Consider the following 12,098-nt stretch of genomic DNA (forward strand, 5'->3'; position numbering starts at 1 on the left):
ACTTAATGTATATCGGCTGAATGGACGTCAGTGATTGGTTGAAATTACAGAAATACGACAATTTTAACATGGAATAACTTATGGATTTCTTTTTTTTTTAAGAAGACTAAGAGAAAAAGATGTTTTATATGACACATTCTACCAGTGTTCCAAGTTTCAAAGTGTTTCATTAATGAAAAATGTGGCCCCCGTTTTAAAAAAGATCCCTGGCAGAGTTTCTACAGCTGGATGCCCTTCCTAACGCCAACCACTCCGAGAGTGTAGTGGGTGCTTTTACGTGCCACCAGCACAAGGGCCAGTCACACAGTACTGGCAACAGCCACGCTCAAAATGGTGTTTTTTACGTGCCACCTACACAAAGGCCAGTCCAGCGGCACTGGCAACAACCTCGCTCGAATGATTTCCTAACGTGCTTAAGTTATCATAAATTCTATTGTGGAATCTTTAACGACAAAGATCTGTCAATGAAAACTTTATGTTGCTCATCTGTTTTCTTCAATAAACTATAGGATGTCAGAATTGATAGAATCATTATAGTCATTTGTATATCAGCAGTTATGTTTCACCAAAAGCAATGCATTTGCAGTTTCAAATCCTGGATATTCCATCTTACTTGGTGTTAATTCCCATTACCACTTTCCTAGCTTTAAACTCTACTCCATTCTAATATTTACTTTTGCTGAAATTGCTGTATGTTGAGTTATTTGATTAGTTTATGTTTAAGCCTGATTAATCATTTACAGTTTTTGCTAAAGCGTATCATTCATGTGCAAAATTTAAAGTCATAATAACTGATACCACATCACAGATTCTGTTATAAATTCTTGAACACAATAGTTTACTTAAATGAGAACACATACGAAAATTAGAGATTTGGATTGGCTGCAATGTTGACTAGAAATACAGTTTAGCAATTCAAAGCTAAGCCTTGCAACTATGAACAGAAAAAGAGCTAGTGGCCTCCCTTTCCTAATTATTTATTGTATCAGCAACCATAAAACACATTCTAGATCAGTGGTTCCCAAAGTGGGCGGTATTGCCCCTCTGTGGGGGATGGAAGTTCCAGGGAGGTGTTGAAGAAAAGTGGGGCGATAATGGGGTAGCAATTCATGTACAAATTGGGGTGACGATTCATGTAAAAACAACAAAATAGTGGGTTCATTAAGTTAAGTTTTATTTGTGAAATACAGTTGCTTTGAATTTGCTTCAGAAAGAGGTCTGTTTCGATGGTTAGTTGGGGTGAGGCCTGGGTGTCAAGGGGGTGGCAACTCAAAAAAAAATTGGGGAACCACTGTTCTAGATATTTAAAGAGTTCTGTAAAATACTTCAAAATGTTAACTGAATAGTTTTGTCAGCTGTGAGTAAATTTTTATATACTTCTAATTTTTTGTAGGCCAGCTGTTTAGAAGCCTGCACTGACCGCTATGTTGCATTTAACCAACGCTTAATGAAGGTCTTTATGGAGCATCAGAAATCCAGACAAGAACAGAATGGTGGAGCGCTCTCTCCTATCACAGCAGGAATAAATCCAAACCCATCACAGAACCAACCTACTGAATCTTGACATGCCTGAACCATGAAATGCATGTGTATAAATTTTTTTCTTATTAGTATAAATTCTTGTTTGTTCCAAGTAGTGTCTTGTTTTATTACCTTATCTAAAATTTCTTCAGAAATATCTTCCATGTTTTGGAAAAGAATTTGGAATCTGGCAATGATCAAGATAAAGGTTGCACATTCTAATGAAAAACAAAAAAGGAAGGAAATCAAAGAAGTCACATGATGTAGTTCTTCGGGTTTTTAACTCAGATAGAGGAGACATCAATCCGTATTAATTACTTTTAGCAACACCATTTGGAAAAGAAGAGCAAAACAAATTGAGCTGAAATATATATATATATGTGGGTATAGAAGTAAATGTAGGGATAAGCAAATTAGGCAGATCAGTATATAAAGTATATTAAATACATGAAATACAAAATAGGTATATATGTATACATATAAAAAGGTCCAACTTACACAGAGTACAAATGATATAGAGAAATAAAGGGATGGAAGAAAAGTATTACAAATCCAACAGCTGTTTCTGGGGGCTTGGTGGTCCAGTTGTTGGATTTGTAATACTTTTCCTCCGCCCCTTTAATTCTCTATATCGTTTGTACTCTGTGTAAGTTCGACCTTTTTATATGTATACTGACATACATTTTTTGTATTTCATGTATTTATACTTTATATATTGATATAAATATACTTAATATATTGATGTCTAATTTGCTTATCCCTACATTTACTTATATATATATATATATATATTTTGGGGTCGGTTGCTGGTGTGGTTGTGTGGTTAAGAAATTTAGTTCCCAGCTACCTGACTTTGGGTTCAGTCACTTTGGGCATGTGTCTTCTATAGCCCCAGGCCAACCAAAGCATTATGAGTGGATTTGGTAGATGGAAACTACAGAAAGCCTGTTATGTGTGGATCTATAAATGTGTTTGTTTGTGTCTCCATATCTTGACATTGCATGATAATTGTATCATTGATATTCATTTCCAGTATTCTGCAAGAACGTGTCTACCACGTGCAAACAAGACCATAATAGGGCCAAAACATGTCCAGTGGTCCCCGGAAATGAAGATGTTGATTAATAGGGCTGGTTTTTATTTTGTATTTTTTCTCTCACTGCACAATAATTTTTGTGTATCTCTTAATTCTCGTTGGATCAAAAGTTATAAAGGCAGTGATTAAAGATTAGTTGATCAAGACTGGAAAAGGCAAACAGAACAAAAATGAAATTCAAAGAGAACAGGTTGAACAAATTGGAGAGAAAACTTAGCATGTAAAATTTTGGGAAGCCACTGAGGATGTATGTCAATAAGATCTTGGGCTTGATTGAAAAAGGGACAATTGAAAAAAGAAACAGAGAGTCTTATTATAGCAGCTCAAGATCAGGCACTGCAGACTAAAAATTTGATTTAAAAAAATATGGGGAGAAGATGTCAACAAAATGTAGAGCATGTGGAATTTTAGATGAAATGATGGCACATGCTGTTACAGAATGCCCTGAGTTCGCCCAGGAAGAATTTTAGAAATGGAGCATGTTCTTTTACACTGGAAGCATTGTCAAAAATAGGGATTTAAAGCAGGAAGTACATGGTACAATCATTGGATAGACCAAGTACTTAAATTGAAAACATGTAAGATTTTGTGGGATTTTTCTATCGAAATGGATAAAGCCAGGTATTGCAGTTAAAGACAAAGTCAAATTTGTATATTGATTGATCCATTGTATCTATTAAATATTTAATATTATGAAGAAAGCTGATCAAAATTTGAAAAACTTCAACCAGTTGAAATTTGAGATTGTGAGAGTTTGGAACATGGAATCTGTAACAATTGTACCTGTATTTAGTGTAATTAGTGTATTTGGAACTGAGTGATAACAAAGACAAATGGATAAAGATCATAATGGTGTGTCTTGTAGAGCTTCTACAAAAGATTTGCCAATTAAGAACAGATAAGATCATCAGATGGGTTTTGAGCACTTGATGACTTAAAATCAAGTGGATATCTTTAAGTTTACAGGAGTAACACACCACCCACAAAATCTACCAGGAATAAGATCAATCCTCGGTAATGATAGCAAGTTCTTTCTAACTTTGGCACAAGGCCAGCAACCCCCAAAGGGACAAGTTGGTTACATAAAACCTAGTATTTGGCTGGTACTTTATTTTGTGTCTCCAACAGTATTTGAACTAAAAATGCAAAGAGCTTGAAAAAATGTTGCTAAACAGTTTGTTCTTTGCACTAACAATTCTGACAGGTCACCACCTTTCAATGGTCTCAAATTTTGGCACAAAGCCAGCAGTTGGGGGGGGGGGGTGAATCAATTATGTCAACTCTAGTGTTTAACTGATACTTATCTTATCAAAGCAAACTTCTCAATAAATATGCACAGAACTTGGAATTTACAATTGAAGCAGTATTAAACTAAAATAGCCAGCTATGTATCACATTTAATGTATACATGTTGACAGGCTGCAGTTTTCTTTGAAGATAAAACCTCTTATGGACGTAGTGTTTTCATTACACAGTGTACACTGGAAGGAGGTAAAAAGTCATACCAGCAGCAGCTAGCAAATATGCCAGATGCATTTCAGTGTTGTTGAGCTTTGTCAATGATGTGTACTTGCAACCAGCCATATGACTAGACAAGATTTGTTGCCTTGGTTTTCTTACAAGCCACTGCTACTACAATTCTCCCCCACCACTACGGTATTTGTTTTCTTAAACATAGTATGTCTATAACAGATTTCAATAATATGAACATCATTCACTACTATCAAAGCAACAAATGTTGTTATACAGGTAAAACCAGTACGGTAAATGTTGATATGACTGTATAGTTAAGAGATTCGCTTTAGAATCACTGCCTAGATACTGTTGGCTGATGTCTTCTATAGCCAAGACTTGACCCAATCCTTTTCTGAGTGAAATAATTTGCTAAACAAAAACTGTAAGAAGTATATTATGTAATTGTGTGTCTTTTCTTTGCCTTGACATTCAAACTTTAATTGTAAACAAAATAACTTTCTAACAAATGACATCAGTTGTTCTACACTTCTCTATGAAAGCATGTCTAGCCCCTGAGTTGTTTGTTATTCAAAAGACCAGGGGAATATTATCTTATTTGGAAACAGGCAAGTCTTGGGGATAAGAAGAGCATCTGGCTGTAGAGATTAATTTCTCAATGGTTGCCCAATTCCCCAAAAAGATAATGTAACTGATTTTTCATCACATTTGTGTGATATAAATAAAATAATCTTTATTTATGACTTCACATAGTGATATTATATAGTCGAGTCTACAATCAATGTGCAATAACAATCTCACCAGTTTGCCTCGTATAACATTTGTTCAGAGACATACACTACAAAAATGTATAAATAAAACAATATTTAGAATATTTGCTGTGAACACATCTGGTCACAACTGAAAAACATCTTGTGAACCAACTACTCCAAAATCTATTTGTAAAGCTAAAACAATTAAATAGTTAATAAAATTTATTTATTAAATTTTTTTTTAAAGAATATTCTTTTTCTATTTTATCCCCAAAAATTTAATGATTTTTTTCACTTTTAAATTTTTATTGAATACTTTTTTCTTTTTCTTCTTTTTCATTTAAAAAATTATCTGGCAACAAATCATTACTTTTGAAATTCAAATAAATAGCTAAATTCAGAGATAAGGCTTTATATAAATCACAGTATACGAAATTGAATATATGTGGAGTTAATGAATAGAGAAAAAAAAACTGTATTTTTAATATTCTTCGAGATAAATTTTGAGAATAAAATCTTTATTATTGTTTCTTAAGCTTTTTAATGTCTAATCAATGCTCTTAACTTGTAACTCTCATCTTTTCTTAGAAGATGATTTGGATTTTATAGGTTTCTTGCCATCTGAAAATAAAGATGTAAAAAACTCAGACATGTCTGGTAAACTCTGTTTAGCATTAAGAGCATTCATTTGAGTTTGGACCTCTCTTTGAGTATCAGGATCTGCGGCATTCATCATCTTTGGTAGCACCATAATAATAAGTAATGGCAAAACCATAGTCAGAACCATTGGGTTAAACAGGAAGTCTGTCATACGCCATTGCTCTCGCATCTGACAAAAAGAAGAAAAAAAGAATAATGATTAAAAAAGAATAATGATTAAGACAAGATAAAGAAAATATAATTGCAATTTCTTTTGATATGACCAATTTTGTTATAGAAAAAGATATATACTCTCTCTCTTTTACTTTTTTACTTGTTTCAGTCATTTGATTGTGGCCATGCTGGAGCACCGCCTTTAGTCGAGCAAATCAACCCCAGGACTTATTCTTTGTAAGCCTAGTACTTATTCTATCGGTCTCTTTGGCCGAACCGCTAAGTTACGGGGACATAAGCACACCAGCCTCGGTTGTCAAGCAATGCTAGGGGTACAAACACAGACACACAAACATATATATATATATATATATATATATATATATACGACGGGCTTCTTTCAGTTTCCGTCTACCAAATCCACTCACAAGGCTTTGGTTGGCCCGAGGTTATAGTAGAAGGCACTTGCCCAAGATGCCACGCAATGGGACTGAACCTGGAACCATGTGGTTGGTAAGCAAGCTACTTACCACACAGCCACTCCTTCACCTATAGTCAATTAAAATAATATGTGATTATTTTATAGACCACAGAGCGACAAAAGTCAATCTGATTAAAATTTAAACTTAGAAAGAACATTGAGGCACCAGGCTGTCAATGAATGCAAAGATTTCTGTCAGTAGTAAAGTATCTAGCAATAAACATCAATTTTAATTAGTAGCTCTAAATAAATGTCAAATTCATGAGAAGGGTCTCATCATCATCATCATCATCAACAACATTGTTTTATGTTCACTTTCTCAGCTGGTCTGGCTCAGGAGACCATAACTTGCTTTTAGGTTTCATTCTGGCTTGGTTTCTATGGCTGGATGCCCTTCCTAACACCACCATCTGCTTACAGTATATATATTGGATGCACTTTTTCATGACTACAGTACTAGAGAGGTTGTTGAATTTTCAACAAGATTAAAAGGATCTTCTCGACTTTACACCTGATGTTATGTACTGGGTGCATATTATTGCAGCATCAATACCACAAAGGATAGCAAAAGGCTTCAACTGCTTTGTGAAGCTGTATCAACCACATCCAAATTCATGAAAGATACCTCACCTATGATGGTATGGCAAACTAGATGAGGAACAATAACATTTAAGAAATTAATCGCAGACCAGTAATGTGAACTGTTAGAGAAGTTTTAGAAATGCTTGACCAAGCTTATCAAACACCAGGTACGAAAATTTCTTAAGATGCTAATTAGACTACAATAAAAATTAGAGTATTTTGCATCAACCATTCTTCAAAATGAACATTTAAGATCTTGTCGACCACATTTTATTATTTTACCAAATCCTTTTTTTATTTCTGTTTTAAGTACAAATTTAAGCTGCAAAGTGTTAAGTAGCTCTGTTTCTTCAAGACAAGTTTATCTTATCACTGATGCACAAATACATTGCCTAGTGATGCAGAAGGTTTGTGTTGGTTTATTCAGACAGTGTCACTGTAATAGTGTCAGATACTTCAGAAATCTATTTCCAGCAGGAAATGTAAATTCATAAATTGATTACTTAAAAGAGGAATCAAACAAACAACAGAAATAAAAATCATATTTAAAACTACATAAACTTCACTGGATCTTTCACAGTGTTCAGACTTACTCTAGACATGGTCAATATTTCAATAGTAAAAGAATTGTATGGGACTGATTTTTGACAGAATGTGCAGTGGTGTTTTCTTTATTTATACTTGTGTAACAGAGAAGCCACGTTGTATCTGTAATAATCCCAATTCTTAGACATATACAGTGCATTCTATCATGTGCATGACATTGGAAACAGTAGCACCTTGGATACTGTGAGTATAGGGCCACCTAACATGAGTGGTTTTGGGTTTCATCTGACAATGTGGCACCTTGGCCAAGTGTCTTCTACTATAGCCCAGCTCTGGCCAAAACCTTCTCAGTGGATTTGGTAGATGGAAAGTGTAAGAAGCCTATTATGCAAGTGTGTGTATGTTCATTGGACTAAACAGAACAGGAGGATGAGTTGCTGAAGAGGTCACAGATGTGTAATGAAAGATTTCCAGACAATGAACATACAATAAAATAAAAAACAATAATAAACAAGTGAAGAATGAATATATAGTGAGTGGGTTTATTTGGAAAAAAAAAATGACCATCCCAAAATAATATAATATTATATGTATGGGCTTCTCTCAGTTTCCTTCAACCAAATCCACCCACAAGGCTTTCTTGACCTGGGGCCCTAATAGAAGACATTTGCCCAAAGTACTATGCAGAGGGACTGAACTTGACACCATGTGATTGAGAAACAGATTTCTTAACCACACAAGCATGCCAGTTAATACATACATACAAAAAGAGAAATAATAATTCTGCCCTGATAACATTAAATAGCACACTCACCTGAAAGTAGTTAGCTTTCCCTCGCTCCCGGAATTCTAAAGGGTAGGCTATTGTTTTTAATGAACCAGGCTGAAGGTTATTTACTTTACGACCTCGTATTTTACCCTTTGAGCTGATATCAACGCGTGCTGGTTCAAACAGAAATGCAGGATGGTGGATTTCTACAACATATGAACCTGATGGTAGAGCTCCAACTGTAAAAGTTCCATCAGTTTTTAAGAAGCCTGTATATTCTCCTCCATCCACCAAAATTTTGATATGAGGCATCCAGCTTTTATCAGAAGCAGATAGAACCTGAAATAAAGACAAGTAAATAATTATTTGTTAAATAGATTAATAAATTAACAATTACATATCATCATCCTCATTTTATCATCCCCTTTTCCAGGGTTACATGGGTTAGACAGAATTCACTGAGATTTTCTACATTTTTTTCTCTGTGACTTATGATTGAGCTCCATTCCGACTGACAGATTGTAAGTCAATCTGGTCATATGTCGAATTTATATTTTTCAACATAATTTTCATTCAAATGCAACTGAATGAGAGAGTGGATGCCTGAGTTGAGGGAGGCCTGCATTGCCAGATACTGCCATGGTTATCATACACACAGCTGCCCAACATTCAAATATCCATTTTTTATTTATTTATTTCTGTGGTCATAAGTCAAAAATAAGGTGTAGCTGGATATCCTTCTTGTCACCCACCCTTGCCTGTTTCCAATAAATTTCTCCCTGTCCTGACACATTTTCATGGAAAATTAGAAACAAAGGCATCCACTTGCATAATGGTAATGTTCATTTACAACTACAATAATGTCAAGACAGACAAAGACACACATGTATATACATACACTGTGCTTCTCCCAGTTTCCACTTACCTACCAAATCCACTCAAGTTTTTGACTGGCCTGAGGTTATAGTAGAAGACAAGTTGCCATGCGATGGGACTGAACTGAAAACCGTGTGGCTGGGAGACAAGCAGGCTCTGCTAGATGTGTGATGTTAGCTATGTTATTGTGCATAAACAATGGGACACAGATGTGCAGAGAGAAAAAAACTGGGCATCATAAGGTGAAACGTGTCAAATTAACACAAGCGGAAAAAGCGTGTGGAAGGAGAAGACTTTAGAAAATATGGAAAGAAGTGTTAAGATTTGATCTAAGATGGTGGCAAAAGACTGCTTCAAGTGGAGAGCTGCTGTGTAAAAAAACAGACCCATACAACCCATGACAACATGAAAAATTGTTTAGTGGGAAGGAGTTTAAACCACAAACAATCAGCTAAAACAAAAAAGTATATATATATTAGCAGGTCATGGGTGGAAGAATATATATACTTCTGGTTGTGTCTGAATATTAAATATTTTTCAAGACAATGGTATGGCTGTGTGGTTGAGAAGATTGCTTCCCAGCCATGAGGTTTTGAGTTCAGTCCTACTTGGGGTAAGTGTCTTCTACTCTAGTCCCAGGCACACCAAAGCCTTGTGAGTGAATTTGATAGAGGGGAAACTGAAAGAAGTGTATCATGTGTATGCATAGGCATGGTTGTGTGGTAAGAAGCTCGCTTCCCAACCACATGGCTCCGGGTTCAATCCCATTGCAAGTCAACCAAAGCCATGTGAGTAGATTTGGTAGATGGAAACTGAGAGAAACCCGTCATACATATTTGTGTTTGTTTGCCCCCACCTTCGCTTGACAACCGATGTTGGTGTGTATACTTCCCGTAACATAGCGGTTCGGCAATAGAGACCGATAGAATAAGTACTAGGCTTACAAAGAATAAGTCCTGGGGTCGATTTCTTCGACTAAAAACCCTTTAAGGCGGTGCTCCAGCAAGGCCGCAGTCAAATGACTAAAACAAATAAAAGAAAAAAATATGTATGTATGTATGTATGTACGTACGTACGCACATGATGAGCTCTGTGTGTGTGTACGAATGGAGGGTTGTAGAATATCTGCTTCAACGCTGATCGATTCAGAAAAATTATCAGCTACAACTTCAAAAATGTAGAACTCATAATTCATGTAAACAAAAATACAGTTCGCTTATTAAAAAAATGTATATCAAAATGTTAACAATATACATCCAAAAATTCATACATACATGTAGACTATTTAATTTAACGTCTTTTAAAAAGTAGTCCTAAAACCATTTCTGTAGCAATATATTTTGAAAACCAGTCAGGAATCCATAATTTGTGAGTGTGTATGAATTAAATTTATGAGAAAATTATGCTTAAAACTACATTTCAGCTATTTTATAAGTTAGAAAAATAGTGCACGTTTTCCACTTCATGTACAATATAGAAATTAGTTCAGCGAAGTGGTCTTGCATCGTAGATGACAAAATCAAGCAAGACCGATTGGAAAACAACAATTTAAAAGGTGAGAGGGGAATTGCTTGAGGACTGGAAGTTCATTAAAATATAATAGGAAAAATATTAACGATTCAATAAATATTAATATCATCTGTTGTAAGCGGATTACAAGTCTGGGTCGTTTGAATAGCTAACACTTCAAGATTCCGTATTATATAAAGTAGGTAAGCGTAGAGAATAACAAGAGAAAAACTGCTAAACCGTATAGAATGATTGTTCACTTTTTTATTAAAATGTTTTTACAAATAACTTCGCATTAAAGCACACACATATATATTAGAGATAAAATCCAAAATTACAGGTATAAACTCAATTAAAATCAAGTTATTAAAATTAAATTAAGTTTCTCGATATTTACTTTGTATTATATTATACTCAGTTATTGTGCTTTTAATTATTAATTTTTCTATATGTGACTGGATTTTCATCGATGAGTTCATGAACCTTGGTTCTTTTCCCTAAAACTATATATATATATATATATTCATATGTTATGGACATATATATTTATATGATATTCATGTTATGGACATGTGTATCTAAAATAAGGAAACATGATCTTTCATTGAGTTACAAGGAATGTAAAATTAAATGTTTAGCCATCCTTGTATCTATGCTTTCTTCGTGTATATTCAGAGCAAAGTGGGGTTAAGTATAGTAGGAATTCATGAGAGTCATAGAAATATTGATATTAAAGAAATATTGATATTAAAGAAATATACAAATCGGTCCCCATTTTAGCAGACATCAAGAAAAGAAGGCTCCTAAAAAGTGTTTGAAATATACCATCTTACCTCTACACGTCCATCGATTCTGTGGCCAATATTATTTGTAAGTTGTGGAGAAGGAACTGTAGCTTCTTCCAAGACTGATTCGGTTGCATTGCACGACAAAGAAACCAATAATAATAAGGTAAAATAGAGTGTGAAAGGAAAATACATAACAGCGGACGCAGCCATATTTAGTGACGTCAAGGAACAGGAAACACTTAAAACCGGAAACATTAAAACGGAATAGCAGCCGATATTTTATGCTTAAATTAATGCAGCGATCTGGCAGAATCGTTTGCACACCGGAGAAAATGTTTAGCGGCATTGTTTCCGGTTTTTCCGTTCTGAGTTCAAATTCGGCCGAAGTCGATCCTGCCTTTCACCGCTTCGGGGTGGATGAAATAAGTACCAGTCAAACACTAGGATCGATATAATCGACTAGCCTTCCTCCAAAATTTCAGGTTTTGTGCTTATAGGATATTATGTACTTTAATTTTCATTTCGTTCGCTGGTGGTGGATCTTTGTAGTACAACGACTAAGATTCAATTGTTCGGTCAGCTGATTATTATTTTTGGGGGGGTTAATGCTTACAATATTACCCAGAAACAAAAGAAAAAAGAAATAGTACAACGGGTGTTCCTAAAAACGTGTAGGAAACGAATATGAAAACAAAAATGCAAGTAAAGCAACAGGGTGGGGTGGGTGGAGTGAAGATTTCGGAAAATTCACAAGATCCGAGTTTTTCCCCCATAACTTTTAGGAAAATGGATATATTGATGAAATTTATGAGGAAAATGTTTTCCTGAAAGTTATGAGGGAAAAAAACCAGATCATTATGAGTTTTCCGAAAGTCCTCTAACCACCCCGTTC

The 12,098-nt window shown here is 34.9% G+C and overlaps 1 protein-coding gene across 1 annotated transcript; it reads right to left on the reverse strand.

Annotated features, from left to right (window-relative positions):
* Window positions 1-4,785: 4,785 nt before the first annotated feature.
* Window positions 4,786-11,448, reverse strand: LOC106881317 (ER membrane protein complex subunit 7). The gene is made up of 3 exons (XM_014931661.2): window positions 11,252-11,448; window positions 8,079-8,372; window positions 4,786-5,671 (listed from the first exon to the last, which is right to left on the reverse strand). The coding sequence occupies exons 1-3, from the start codon at window positions 11,414-11,416 to the stop codon at window positions 5,417-5,419; spliced, it is 714 nt and encodes a 237-aa protein (XP_014787147.1). The 5' UTR covers window positions 11,417-11,448; the 3' UTR covers window positions 4,786-5,416.
* Window positions 11,449-12,098: the final 650 nt, after the last annotated feature.

The sequence above is a fragment of the Octopus bimaculoides genome, chromosome 5, assembly GCF_001194135.2.
Source record: "Octopus bimaculoides isolate UCB-OBI-ISO-001 chromosome 5, ASM119413v2, whole genome shotgun sequence".
In the NCBI taxonomy this organism is placed as follows: domain Eukaryota; kingdom Metazoa; phylum Mollusca; class Cephalopoda; order Octopoda; family Octopodidae; genus Octopus; species Octopus bimaculoides.